The sequence below is a fragment of the Phalacrocorax aristotelis genome, chromosome 3, assembly GCF_949628215.1.
Source record: "Phalacrocorax aristotelis chromosome 3, bGulAri2.1, whole genome shotgun sequence".
NCBI classification, from domain to species: Eukaryota; Metazoa; Chordata; class Aves; order Suliformes; family Phalacrocoracidae; genus Phalacrocorax; species Phalacrocorax aristotelis.
In genome coordinates, this window is record NC_134278.1 from 119,476,937 (window position 1) to 119,490,238 (window position 13,302).

Consider the following 13,302-nt stretch of genomic DNA (forward strand, 5'->3'; position numbering starts at 1 on the left):
CAGCTGTGCCCCCTGGGGAGAAAAGGCAGCTTCTTCAGCTAGCTTCCAGATGAGCCACTCGCCAATGTGGCTTCGTACCACGACTGGATAATACCTACTGCTGGAAAAAAACCAAACCCCAGACAACTCCCAAATGCCCCCAAAACCCCCAAAGGCGTATTAGGGCAGGTTCTGTGCTCTACAGTGGACACTTTTAGGCTCAGAATACTTCCCTGGAGTCACAGACTGGTCAGTACTACATGGCTGCCTGCCTACGTGACTTGGCTGAATCAAGTTTCTTGTCCATGGCAGAAAATTTAGGAGTTGTTCCCATTTGCCAGGCCGAGTTTGAGCAAACAAGGAGCAATCGACTGTTGATCCTTGTTCACTGAATAGAGTTCACAGGAGCTTGAAAGACTTGTCTCCTACAGCAGTGCTTTCCTTTCCAGGAATCAGGCTTGAGGCTGTGAAACAGCGCACCTTTGACTTTGTATCGTAGCAAGAATCACAAATAGGACTTCTGGAACATGTGGCACTGTCTTTTTATAAATGAGCACCGAGCTTGTGCTTCCATTGCATTCAAGGCTAGTTCAAGCCTGTGTTCAAGTAATTAATCTACCAGTGCGTTTGAGCTATGCTTTCAAAGGCCTTTTTTTATACCATCTCAGCAGTTGCTAAACCAGTGCATCCCATCGTGGTCATGGAGCACATGTTTACCTGTGTCCTACACAATGCTTGCGGCTGGACAGAGTGTACAGTCTCTCCTTCCATATCCGAGTCTGAGCAGCGCATCTCATTTGAAATGTGTCTTCATATTTTATGGGTCAATAAAGTCATTACTTAAGGAACTGCACTGTATGGCAGACCTTATTTTAGATTTGCTTGGCCCGGTGTGGAAAATTTAAAATAGGCTAGTTTGCTTCAGGGGTTGTCTTGTTTGATATTATTCTCCCCTTCCTGAACTCTGCCCCAGCTTTGTGAGAGACTGGCTCTTCATATGTGAATTAAGCGTGAAATTTCTAGCTGTAAAAATTAAAAATTTTGTTTTTCTCTTTGGGTTTTTTTGAGTTTTGTGTTGGTTTTTTTTTTTTCCTGTTTGGGTTTATTCTTTTTTCTTTTTAATTGTAGAGCTGCAGAGGTTGTCCGCAATCCACATGTCCATGTATTGTGTGGTAGACCGTTTGACCGAATGCTGTATTTGGAAAGACAGTATTTCAGTTAATGCTTCCTTAGAAAATGGTGGTGTTAGAGGTTCAGCGCAATTCTGCTGATGCTTCTGTATATCTCAAAGTAGTTTGCTGACTCTGTAGTAATCATGATCCTAAATGCATTGCCCATGTGCATCCCACATCCTCCCTGTTTTCCCCTTTTACTGTTGGCTGGCTGTGCTTGGTGAAGGAGCGGAGGGATATTTCACCCATTGGTCTTTACAGGATTAGAGGAGGAGATGGTAGGCGCTTACGTGGTTTGGGAGAAGATTGTTAATCAGTAAGAAGCTCTCACAGCTACTACAGAGGGAGGTGTTTTGACTCTAGTGGTGTGCCTCTAGGTAATACCTCTCAAGAGAGCTTTAGCTGCTGTAGTGCCGTGACTTCTCTAACTGCATCAGCTCAGTAATCAAGTCACGGAGCAAAGAGCTTTGCATGCATGCGTATGTATTGCATTATTTCAGGTATCTCTATGTAGATAAATAGTTAGGCTGGTAAAGAAACCTCGGTGTTGCAAGGAATTCCGCACAACATGTGTAGGACTGAATCAAGTTAGGGAAACGCTAAGTTTTGAAAATGGGCAAAGCTTTTACAGCCAAACGTACCTGTTATGATTTGACACTTAGTTCTCCTGCATGTCAGATGTAGTTTCTCTTTGCCATCAGAAATAAGCGCATGGGAGAGATACGGTACAATATGCGTATTTATGTTAAATATATACATTCTTTCCTACTTGGGTACGATGTCTGTTTTTATCTCAAAATGTCCTTTTCTCTCTTCTTTTATTTTTTCCCCAGGGCTTGGAATACTGTGACGAAAGGTACAGTTTAGATCTCCCAGGTGGAGTCTTTCCATTGAGAGGGCAGACCAGCAATACCAAATTACTCAGCTGTCAGACTGTAGAAAAATTTCGCAACCACGTTGACAGAGAAGATAGCGTAAATGAAGGTTTGTTCTGATGTCTGTGCTGGGCTGTTCTAAAGTAAATGGTTCTGGAATCTAAGCAATGAATGCTGTTCTGTACCCAGAGTCTGCAAATCTTAAATGTCTGTATAGACTAGCTTGTTGGGCTACCTTGGGTAAGCTTGGGCTTACCTAAAAAGAAAAACTGGGTGTTTAAGTGATGTGGGACTTCTTTAAAGGAAAAAATATGCTTGCTGACATGCTGTAGTGATGTGTGGTGAGGTCATGTGGACAGTGCTTGTCGGTCGTTCTATTCCTCCAGCTGTCTCCTTTGAACAGTGAGATCATCCCCTCCATTGCTAGGAATGTTACCTGAATTTCCTTTTTTCCCCTGTTCAAACCTATGTGTGCATCTGCATCTAGTTGGTGGCCGGTCACAAGCGGTGTTCCCCGGGGCTCAGCACTGGGGCCAGTTCTCTTTAATGTCTTTATCAGTGATGTGGACAAGGGGACCGAGTGCACCCTCAGTAGGTTTGTAGACGACAGCAAGCTGGGCGGGAGTGTTGGTCTGCTCGAGGGTTGGAAGGCTCTGCAGAGGGATCTGGACAGTCTGGATCACTGGGCTGAGGCCAATTGGGTGAGTTTCAACAAGGCCAAGTGCCAGGTCCTGCCCTTGGGTCACAACAACCCCATGCAACGCTACAGGCTGGGGTAAGAGTGGCTGGAAAGCTGCCCAGTGGAGAAGGACCTGGGGGTGTCGGTCGAGAGCTGGCTGAACATGAGCCAGCAGCGTGCCCAGGTGGCCAAGAAGGCCAACAGCATCCTGGCTGGTAGTGTGGCCAGCAGAACTGGATTGTTCCCCTGTACTTGGCACTGGTGAGGCCGCACCTTGAGTACTGTGTTCTGTTATGGGCCCCTCAGTACGAGAGGGACGTTCAAGTGCTGGAGCGTGTCCAGAGAAGGGCAACAAAGCTGGTGAAGAATCTGGAGCATGAGGCTTATGAGGAGTGGCTGAGGGAGCAGTGTGTTAGAATCTAATAAAAACACCTTTGGATTTTCCCCACCTGCAAAATTAAAAAAAAAAACCAACATAAAACAAACAAACAAACAAAACAGGGAAAAAAAAAACCCAAACAAAAAACCCCCCACCAACTGCAACCAAAACCCAAACTAAACAACAAAAAAGCCCCTTTCTGTCTCCATTTTACGAAGTATGAAGCATGGAGAAATAGCTGTAATTTTTCTGCTGGTTTCTAATTAGCTTTTATTCAGAATCTGTTCAAGTTAAGTTCTAGGCACACATGAGCTTCTGTTGGAGGTGGATTGAGTTTAGCAGTGAAGCTGGCTTCTGAAATATGAAAAGAGTTGATACCTTCAAAGGCAGTTTCGCAACTGAGATGGCACAGAAGTTCTCAACGAAATATAGTCAAATGTGTGAGGCTCTCTAAGCAGTAATGGTGAACTTGACAGAGAAGAGAGGCACATTTTGCCAAACGAACTGTTTTCTTGTTCCGTGCTCAGTGAGGGCAGATGATGTACCACATACTTTGCTTATGTCTAGAGAACGCATTCTCCCCAGAGAAGACAGAGCATCCCACTTCTTGAGAGAACCGGAGTATAGCCTTGCCGATGTTTCATGTTAGAATCTTTATTCCAATTACCTGTTTGTTGACTTTGGGGGTTTTGTATTTCTGTTGTCTGCTGATTGTGTCCGTTCATTCTGAATATGCTGGAAAGGAGCTATTCTTAATGCTTGTAATTGAGTCAAATGTGGAAATGAATACTGCCAGCTGAGTGATACACGTGTATATGAGAGTTATTTGTGTGCTTTCTAAAAGTAGCAATGTATGGTCCTAGCGTTATTTTTGGGGTTTTTTTTTTGCTAAACTATTCATCCAGCTAAATGTCTTGATCCACTCTTACTGTATGGAACCCTTGATTAGCTAATAATTGTGTACTTGATTTGGCTTAGGACTGATAGCATTTGAACAAGAGAAAGGGTCAGTATGACTGAAACCTATCACAGAGATGTTTGCTCTGTGGCGTAAATTTTTTTATTATTCTTAGTAATCTTAGCATTCTTACTACGTGTTGTGTTTCATGAGTGCTATGGCAGAACGAAGCAAACCTAGAAAGTGGTGTTTTGAAAGCAGGAGGTTTACGGTATTTTCTAACAATAAGAAACAATGTCTTGTCTTTTGCAGTAATATCTCCTGACACCAGTGTATCAATCTTTGGATGGCAAGTGAATACATATGGTCAGGGAAAACCATCTACTTATTTGGGTGTATTTGACATTAATCGCTGGTATCATGCTCAAATGCCAGATTCACTAAGGTAGATTTTGATTAAGTTGTTTTCAATATCCCTACAAATAATTCATCTGGAAGTTGGCGTTTAGCTTATGCACTTGTTTTCTTTCAGGCCAGAAGAATTCCTTCATGATTGCCCCTATTTTGCATTGTGGTCACTGGATACTGTAGTAAGCATGACTTCTCCAAACCTCATTTTGGATATTGTGGTACATGAGCGGAGCCTAAGTCGAGGAGTTCCTCCTTCTTATCCACCACCTGAGCAGTTTTTTAATCCAAGCACCTATAATTTCGGTAGGTGTTTTGCTGCATTGATTAGCGAAAAGCTTAAAGTGAGGTCAAATGCCATTATTGGTTCTCTTGTTTGTTATTTGTCCCGTGAAAACCAAGCCAAAGCAAGAAACCCCAACACCCCCCCAGCCCAACTCTGATTACGTTGTTCTGACAAATTATTAACTATTGTGAAACAGATCTGAGGGTCTGCTGAGTGCTGGGGTTTGGTGCTTTTGTAACGGAGCCTGTGAAGCGGTGGTGGCTATAAAATGAAACGCCTTTGAACTGAAGCTCAAAGCACAGCACCTTGATAGCACCGGAGATAAAATTTCTACACTGAGTAAATATGTTTTTTAAAAAAGGTTGTAAGCGATCTGATGAAGAAAACGGGTACTCAGTTCTATCGTTCCAGACGTTGCTATTAAAACAACGTAAACTGGCGATACCATAACTGAGAGAGTATGGAACGCTGTCAAACCTTTGTTGTCTCTGCAGATGGTACGTGCTTGCTGAACTCTGGAGTTGTTCACGTGACTTGCACCGGCTTCCAGAAGGAGGTGATCTTTTACTGTATCTTTACTGAGAAAGTCAAGAGGTGTACCTTTTCTAAGTTTTCTATTGCACTGCTTTCAGAGTCAGAGACCATTTTACGTTCCTCCTGCCCATCCACACGCGTAACTGTGACTGTATCCTGCCAGTTTTATGCAAATGGCAATGCTTCAGGTCCACTCTTGGGATTGTAAAACTACCACTGTTTCCTGTTGAAGCAGCATCAGGGATTGAATGTCTAGCAAGGAACAGAGCGTTGCTGGAGGAGCAAGATCAAAAGTATTGTGCGAGTTGGGGAAAGCGGTTACTTCTTTATTACCCATGAGCCCAACTGCCTGCGTAGTCTTGAGTTAGGGTTTTGATCCCTGATTAACTTGCAACAGGAGGACAGAATGGAGGAGAGGAAAAATTGTGGAAGAGTTTCTAGGAAGAAATGAATTGTTTTTCTCCCAAACTCAGCCAAATTCTACCTTGAGAGCCACAGCACAGATTGTATCAGATAATTTTGAATTAAGTTTCAGCTCACTAAATATTTCCAACATAAATCAGGTTCTGCACGAACAAGCATAGCAAGGGTCTTCCGAGGTGCGATTTAAAGTCGTGTGTTAGTTTTACCTTCAACGGAATGTATTTTGTGTCAGCGTTCAGGGAAGAAGAGAGGCCTGTGGATTGGCAGAGGAGCTAGAAAATATGTAATTAAGCATTGCAAGGGCTGATGTTTTGGTTTTGCGGGATTTTTTTTTTGTTTTTATAAGCTGGAACCGTTAGTTTGGCTGCCGTCTTTAAGGCTCTACATAGTAATGCTTACTCAGATTGCTAACCTAGAGCGTGTTACTGATGCAGGCTTTGTGACAGTTGAAGGCAACGTTCCTATTATTTCTCCTGGTGGTCATCCAGAACCTTAGGGACTGATTAATAACGTTGTCTTAATCTGAAGTTTTTGATTGATGTTTCAGACCTTGAATTTTTTAAAGAAGTCCGGTCCTTCGATAAGGGAAGCCATCCATGATAGCTACAATAGGTGCCTTGTAGCTGGCTTGCTGTCTCCGAGACTAGTTGATGTCCAGCCATCCAGTTTGAGTCAGGTGAGTGCGTATCAGGGAGTCAAGGGGGAAATACATCCCTCTTGTCTGACGGGGCTGTAGAAGCTACAAGATGTGAAAAAAGTCTGCTTTTCATATTATTTGCAGGCTGCGTTGAAATGCAGGTGTTAACTTTAGTTAGCAGAAGCGATAGTATTCTTCGATCCAAACTCCTGCGTTTGGTAGGGAACAGCCCTAATAGATCAGTCTTTCAGGATCCATCTATTAATTCTGTGCCACAGGTACGGACAAGGAAGCGCGCAGTCGCTGCTGGTCATGTCCAACAGAAAGCATTCTTCCCTCAGAACAAGCTTCATCCCTGTCAGTTTCTCCGAGCGCTAGGTTCAGTGCAGGAGCTGACGAAGGGGGTGTCTCGCTCGGATGCGAGCTATTGCAAACATCCACTTGCTGCACTGTACGTGATCATTTGCTTCCAAGGAAGTGGGCTGCAGCAAACAATTAACTGTTGGCAGCTCTATGTGACGCTTGCGTCACCGCTTCCCCTCATTTTCCCTTCATCAGTAGGCTTTTCCGCAGCCTCTCAAAGCAGATCTTCAGCTCTGTTGCCTTTGCCTTGTGCTACAGTCACCCAATTTACTCCTCTTAAGCTGCCCTCTTGCTGCTGCAACGGCTCAAACACCTTTATCTCAAGACACCCGTGTGTCTTCTGTCTGCTTTGTGCCGCCGTAGTGACTTCACTCCCCTCCTTCATAGGTTTTCCCTTTGCAGTGCACCAGCCTTTCTCTCTCATCTGAAGGATTTTCCTGAGGGATGGAGCCTTTGGGATGAACCAGCCACCTTCACCCAGGCAGGATCGAAGCTAAATGACCGGCTAGGTCGTCATCAGACAGTGGAGCAATTAGTCGGAAGGGGAGAGTAGTGTTTCAACTACTCTCATCTTCCCCTCTGCTGGATCCTTCACCAGATTTGTGGACGTGTGTTAGGGCAAAGAGCACTTCTGCACAGGCTGGTGGCTAAAATGAATTTCTTGGCAAGTCGACCTAGCCCCTAGACTGTTCATTTTGCAAGCCTGATGTAGACTATTACAGTCAAATTGGATGATCTGATGTCAACTCCAGTTTGGAAATAACTTGAGAAAGGAAGACATTTTTTCATAACCTTTGCTGAATTGTGACTACCTCGTCCAAAGACTTGTTAGGCATTTTAGCAGGGTTTTCTTTTGAATGTTAGTAGGGCAAATTTCAGAATTAGACTCTAGAACCTAGTCTGGCTTTTGTTTGCCACCGTAAGGAGTAGTCGGTGTGTTGCATTGTCTGAAACCGGTTTTCAGAAAAAGATGGAAAGCTCACATATCTATCCTAATGTGTAGAGATGGCTTTGAATGGGAAGATTTTACCTAGAAGGGAAAGATATCTGTGGATGTGTTTAAAAAGAACAAGCAAGCAAACAAACCAAAACCAATTTTATGGGGGATCCCTTCACCTGAAAAAAGTATCAAGACACCAGCTGCAATAAGCTACTACTTAGTAGCGCGCGTCTGTGCAGATCTGTGTGTTGCCCTTCTGAAGGACTCCCACTACCTTAAAATAGAGTGCTTGAAGAGCTTAAAATTGAAACCTCTTAGAATTTAGATGTTTCACTTCTTTTCTCTCATTCTAGAACATATATATGTATGATATATAAGTTACATAACTGTTTTGGGTGTGGGAGCTGTTTCAGATCTTCATAGTCTAGGAAGCTGCTTGACCTTGGCTTCACTGCTTCCGTGCAAACATTGCAGAGTTCTGTTTGTTCTGTCCCCTTCGTGCATTCCTGATGGCAAACTTACATGCACGACACACGTAATGGGTATTAGCAGGGGATGGTACTGGGAAGAGTTAATTGGAACTCAGTAAACTGAGGCTGTAATGCAGAGGCATGCGAATAAAGATTAGAATTAGCCTGTAGGAAGCTGACATGTCAGAGGAAAAGTTTCCTGTGTTCCTCAGACCAACAAGTAGTCCAGGCTGTGGCTAGAATTAAGAGAAGGAGCGTGGAATCACTTGTACGTGTACTAATTGACTGTGATGTCTGAATGAGTGCACGGTTAGAAGCAGACATTTCCTGTTGCTGGTTTGGATGTTGAAAGGGGGTAGGATTCTCCTTTTATTTTGTCTGTTGCATTTAGGAGGAGCAGCTAGAAGCGGTCTTGTCAGCTGCTGTCCAGACAGGTTCTTTAGAACTTCTGACCGGATGCATTAAGCATTGGACATCTGAAGGTAATACTTGTTATGTGTGTTTATGTTGCGTGGTTTTTAGTTTGAAACTGTTGATTCATTCCTGGTTTGTTCTCTTTTTTTTTTTTCCTTAAAGAGCAGCCAAGTTCTGCTGCTAATTTACGGTTTGTTCTTGAGTGGACATGGAACAAAGTGGTCTATACAAAAGACGAACTGGACCAAATATGTGAGTACTAGTGTAGTCATTCTGCAAAGGTAAAATCATTCTTTCTAGCTGAGCTTATTCAGTAGTCTGCTGGTATAGGATATTGGCCGCGGTTCTTGAAGTGTACTTTGAAAATCTGAAATTGCTCTGTAGGCTCACAATTTAATGCTTCTTCTTGAAAAGGTGTTCCGCTGTTTGATGGCTCCTGCAACTTCATTGACCCACAGACGTTACAGTCTCTTCAGCACTGCCAGTTGCTTTTCAGCAACCTTAGCACAGTCTTAAACTGTTTTCTCACAGAAGCACAAGAGCTCACGGAGAAAGGTTTGTAACGGTATTTCTAAATCTCGGGTACGTTTTCCTAAGGCTCGGAATTATGCTTGGGCTGTAACTGTGGAAACATGAGCTTTAGTTGTTGTGTTTGATGATTGGAAGGCAGTCAAAGGTAGCTGGGAGAAGGGGCCTAAATCGGAGGAGCTGGGACTGCCACTCAATACGCCTGGAGAACAGGGAAACAGTGTGTTGTGGAGTTTGTGCACGTGGGTAGGGGAGGCTACATTCAGCAAGAAGCTGTGTAAGCAACTGGGTTGAAATTACAGGCGCTGAATGTTGTAATGCTGGAAATGTCTCTCTGTGATTCTTAGTTAGCAATTTATGATCGCAAGCCACCCTGGTATTGCACATGACTAAAAATATACAGGAAGCATGAATGAGTAACAGGTAAAGTAAGTTGCTTGCCAGTCTATAGCTTTTTGTATGACAAATTGCTCTTGGCATATGGAGGGAAAGAGACAATATCCGTTTGTGATGGTAAAAGTCTCTGCTACGTGAAGAAGAGGTGTCTTCTTCATGAGAGGCTTTAATAGTTCAGGCTTTCCTTTTTTTCTTTAACCTTTAGTGACTCTGCTTCTTTGTGGGGGTTGCTTTTTGTTTTGGTGGCGATTGTGGGTTCTTTCTGCAAATAAGGAAGTGATACCGAGTGAAAAATGCAAAGGGAAAGACGTCTACCATGATATTTTTCTCCATTCTCTGTAGTGTGATGAAGGGAGTTTTGTAAAAATGAAAGGAATTGCATAGCAAAAATCTTCTTATGCCTTTTTTCAGGTTTTGCAGACTTGACGAATAAGCAGGTGGTGACCAGCCTCATCTCTCTGTACGCACAAGTGGTCCTCTGGTTCTGTCGATCGAGTCTCCTGCCAGAGGGTTTAGGTAAGCCTAAACTGTACTACATTTGTCACAAGGGGACGACCCAGTAAGTGGTTCCTACGAACACGTGCTTAGCCATGTTTTTGTAAATGTTTGTCAGTAAGAAGTCGTGTTGCTTCGGTGACAGCGTATGCTGAAGTTCTGTTGCTGAAGTTGAGATTTGACTGGTATTTTTTCAACTCGATAGTGTAGAATAATGCAAGCGTGGAATCGTAGAATCATTCAGGTTGGAAAAGACCTCTAAGATCATCAAGTCCAAGCGTCAAGCAGTTTCTTTCCGGGAGGTTTCTTAGCAATAGCGATAAGCCTCCGATTCAAGGAGCTGCTTACGCCCAGAGCTTGAAATGCTTGGGATTTTAAAGAAATAACTAGTCCTGTGCCTTATGTGTCTTTCAGCAAAGGCAGAAAGAGGATTGGCTTCTTTCAAAGGCAGAGCCTTGCCTGTCCTTCTTGATGCTTAGCTTGTGTGATCTTCTGTCGTCTTAGTCAAAAATTTCAGCTTAAAAATGTGATACTACTTCTTTAACTTGCTTTTACTGTATTGCCTGTAGATGAGGATATGCATTTGTCTAGACCTTTCTACAATTACCCTCTGATTCAGAGCTACTACGCTGGTCATCGACAGAAACTTGAGCGTTTATCAAGGTAAGACTTAGAGGGAAATTCAAAGAGGCTTCCGCTACTCGTCCACAAGTGGAAGTGAAAGGCTTTTGTACATCTGTGTAATTTAAGCAGACGGTCAGAGTTACGTGTAGCTGGCACACCAAGCGCTCTGCTGGCTCTTGGATAAAAGTCACTTCCTAAAGTGAACCCTGTTTCCTGGACGAGCTTCCTAGCATCTAGGGGATATGCCTTGTATTAGGTGAGACAAGATTTTCCTTTGGCACTTGTGCTGAAAACTGACCGAGGACCTAAAGAAGCTTAGGCTGTGGCACTGCGAACAAGGCGCTGCAAGATGAGTTAAGGTGGAAGCTGCACTGTGTTAGGTATTGACTTTGAAGTTCACCTTACTTAGCTTACTTCTCAGGTAACTTACATACGGGCTCGTGCGTTCCTTAGAAGCACACGGCGTCTGGTGTGCTGCTTCTGCTTTTTGTCATTGGGAAGTTACAGGGTAGCGTGGCAGTCAGCAGGAGAGTGTGATGGGGTTTTGAAGAATGTAATGTTTGAAAGGGCAGCCCTCTGTAATTGGAACGGTGCGTGTACGGACCCATCTGGTTTGTTTGTTTTTGACTGGAGGCAATCTGTTACACTGAGAGGGTGGAATTAGTGTTTTACTCTGTCCAAATCCTTGCTACCTTTTGTTGCAGAGGAAAATGGGATTCTGACTGCTTGATGATCGATGGAATGGTTTCCCAGTTAGGAGACCAAGTTGAGAAGTTGTGGCAGAGAGATGGAGGAGGAACTGGGAAATATCCACCTGCTAGTTTACATGTGAGTGTTACGTTCACTGAAAAGAACCACCGCCACCCCACCTCCCCCCAGGCCACCCCTCCCCAAAAGCCAATGATTTATCAAAGAGAGGAGTTTCTAAAAAACTTCTAACTCTTCATTTCAGGCACTGCTGGATCTCTATTTGCTCGAAAGCGTTGAAGAAAGCTACAAGCATGCAATTGTATCCTTTTCGAGTTATTTCTGTTACACCCTCGTGATATGCACATCGGTGCTCTGAAATGGTTGCCACCTACGTGTTTAATACGTTTTCTAAACGATGCTTCAAACACAATGCCAGTGAAAACATTTAGTTTAGAATCAAGTTGCATTGTTTCCTTTCTTTGTACTGTGGATCTTTTAGGATTATTTTTGTTTTAATGTTTTGTTGCAAGGTCTTTTCTGATATGAGGAAACAGGTTTCCTAAAGAATGTTAAGGATGGAAATCTCCCTTAGCTCTTCTCAAACTTTAAACGCAGTTTCTGATTTTTCAAGGCACCCATGCCTGTAGCAAATGGCTGCTTCCTCGAACGATGCACTAAAGCGTGGCGTTTCAGAGCAAAAGGATTTCTAACAGTGGTTTACCGGGACCTGGTTTTTGCCAAAATCATCCATTTTCCAGCCCAGCTAACAGGGCTTGCTTTTGTTCTGTGAAGAGTGCAGGCACGCAGGATAACCAACAGAGAGGGAGAGACAAGTCATTGGGCAGAACCTTAATTTTTAAGCCGCTGAAATGTACAGAATGGCTTTTGTTGTTCGTTGCCTGACCCGAGAGGGAAGACTAGAGAGCAAGGGGTTTAAAAACTGCTGTGCCCCGGAGCTGTCTTATTAGAACAGTCCCTAAAAACGGGTGTCAGAAAGAGGAAATGGCACTACCACGGAGTGATCCACATACTGCTTTAAATCCAGTTTTGACCATTCCGAGCAAAGTTGTGTTGTAAGGACGCCCTAATTTGCATTGGTTTATATACGCTGGAAACGAGGGAAAAAACCAAGTGTAGAATTTGTTTGCTTTAATAATTAAGCGTTGGGCATTCCCATGCTCAAAGAGGGAGCCTGAGTTCTGAACGGAAGCATTTAAATATCTAAAGGTGACCTTTTTGAATGCCTTGCAGAAATCAGAGAGTCTTCCTTTCTGGTTATTTATTCAGAGTGCAATTTTCTTGTTAGGACCTGACTCTCTTCAGGTAATGCTGGCATAAACCGGCAAGACTAATTCATGAGTATTTTCTGCTTCCCACGGCTTCTGTAGTCTCATTTCCTTGTCTTTCTAAAGGCAATGTGATAAATTGTTGGTCTGGCAAATTTATTAGCCTTAATTAGATGCTTGGTATCAGACAATTTACTTGCTGCTGGATATCATGCATTCCCTTCCGAATAAAAGGGAAACTTCAATTGACTCCTTCCCAACTGCCTTTGCTATCCCCTGGGGTCTTGTGAAGCTTATTCAAGGCTTTTGGCTTCTGGATCACAACGATTATGAAGTACGTACGTTACCGGTTGGGTAGGCATCCATTGCAGTGCAAAGCTGTGATTTATACAGTGATTTTCAAAAACGGGTGCCTAGCTAACAACAGGTGATAAAACGTTAGAAGCGCTTTCTGTGATACTGCTGTGGCATCTTCAGCAAAAAACGACGATTTGAAATTTAGTTGTAATTACTTTGACAGGAAATTGATTAAGACAATGAAGAAATCAGCTTTACTGATGCTCGATATGTGACTTGTCGAAGCTGCCCGTTTAGGTTGTTTTCACCTGAGCAGTTGAGCGCTTTCTCAAAAAGAGTGGTTTGGGTACTTGAAGGATTAAAACTACGATCCTAGCTTTGCGGTCTGAGACAGAAGACTGCCAAAGTGACTTTTCAACCCAAATCATGTCCTTTCTGATGCTGAGGGTTGTTCTTTGCCTGTCACGACGTTAATCAAACATGTTTGCCTGGGAGAATAACTTGCGTTTATAAGGAGTGATGGTTGCAT

At 43.3% G+C, this 13,302-nt stretch overlaps 1 protein-coding gene across 5 annotated transcripts in view; it reads left to right on the top strand.

The window, feature by feature from the left end:
- LOC142055409 (protein ELYS-like) overlaps positions 1-13,302 on the top strand; it is a 47,332-nt gene that overhangs the window by 16,875 nt on the left and 17,155 nt on the right. For all 5 annotated transcript variants that reach the window (XM_075089339.1, XM_075089344.1, XM_075089343.1 and 2 more), the window contains 13 exons: positions 1,985-2,135; positions 4,295-4,427; positions 4,515-4,696; positions 5,171-5,232; positions 6,181-6,309; positions 8,435-8,525; positions 8,620-8,709; positions 8,872-9,012; positions 9,793-9,897; positions 10,446-10,539; positions 11,205-11,328; positions 11,453-11,509; positions 12,664-12,810. In XM_075089339.1, the coding sequence (XP_074945440.1) occupies positions 1,985-2,135; positions 4,295-4,427; positions 4,515-4,696; positions 5,171-5,232; positions 6,181-6,309; positions 8,435-8,525; positions 8,620-8,709; positions 8,872-9,012; positions 9,793-9,897; positions 10,446-10,539; positions 11,205-11,328; positions 11,453-11,509; positions 12,664-12,810 (1,506 nt within the window). The remainder of the gene's footprint in view (positions 1-1,984; positions 2,136-4,294; positions 4,428-4,514; positions 4,697-5,170; positions 5,233-6,180; positions 6,310-8,434; positions 8,526-8,619; positions 8,710-8,871; positions 9,013-9,792; positions 9,898-10,445; positions 10,540-11,204; positions 11,329-11,452; positions 11,510-12,663; positions 12,811-13,302) is intronic.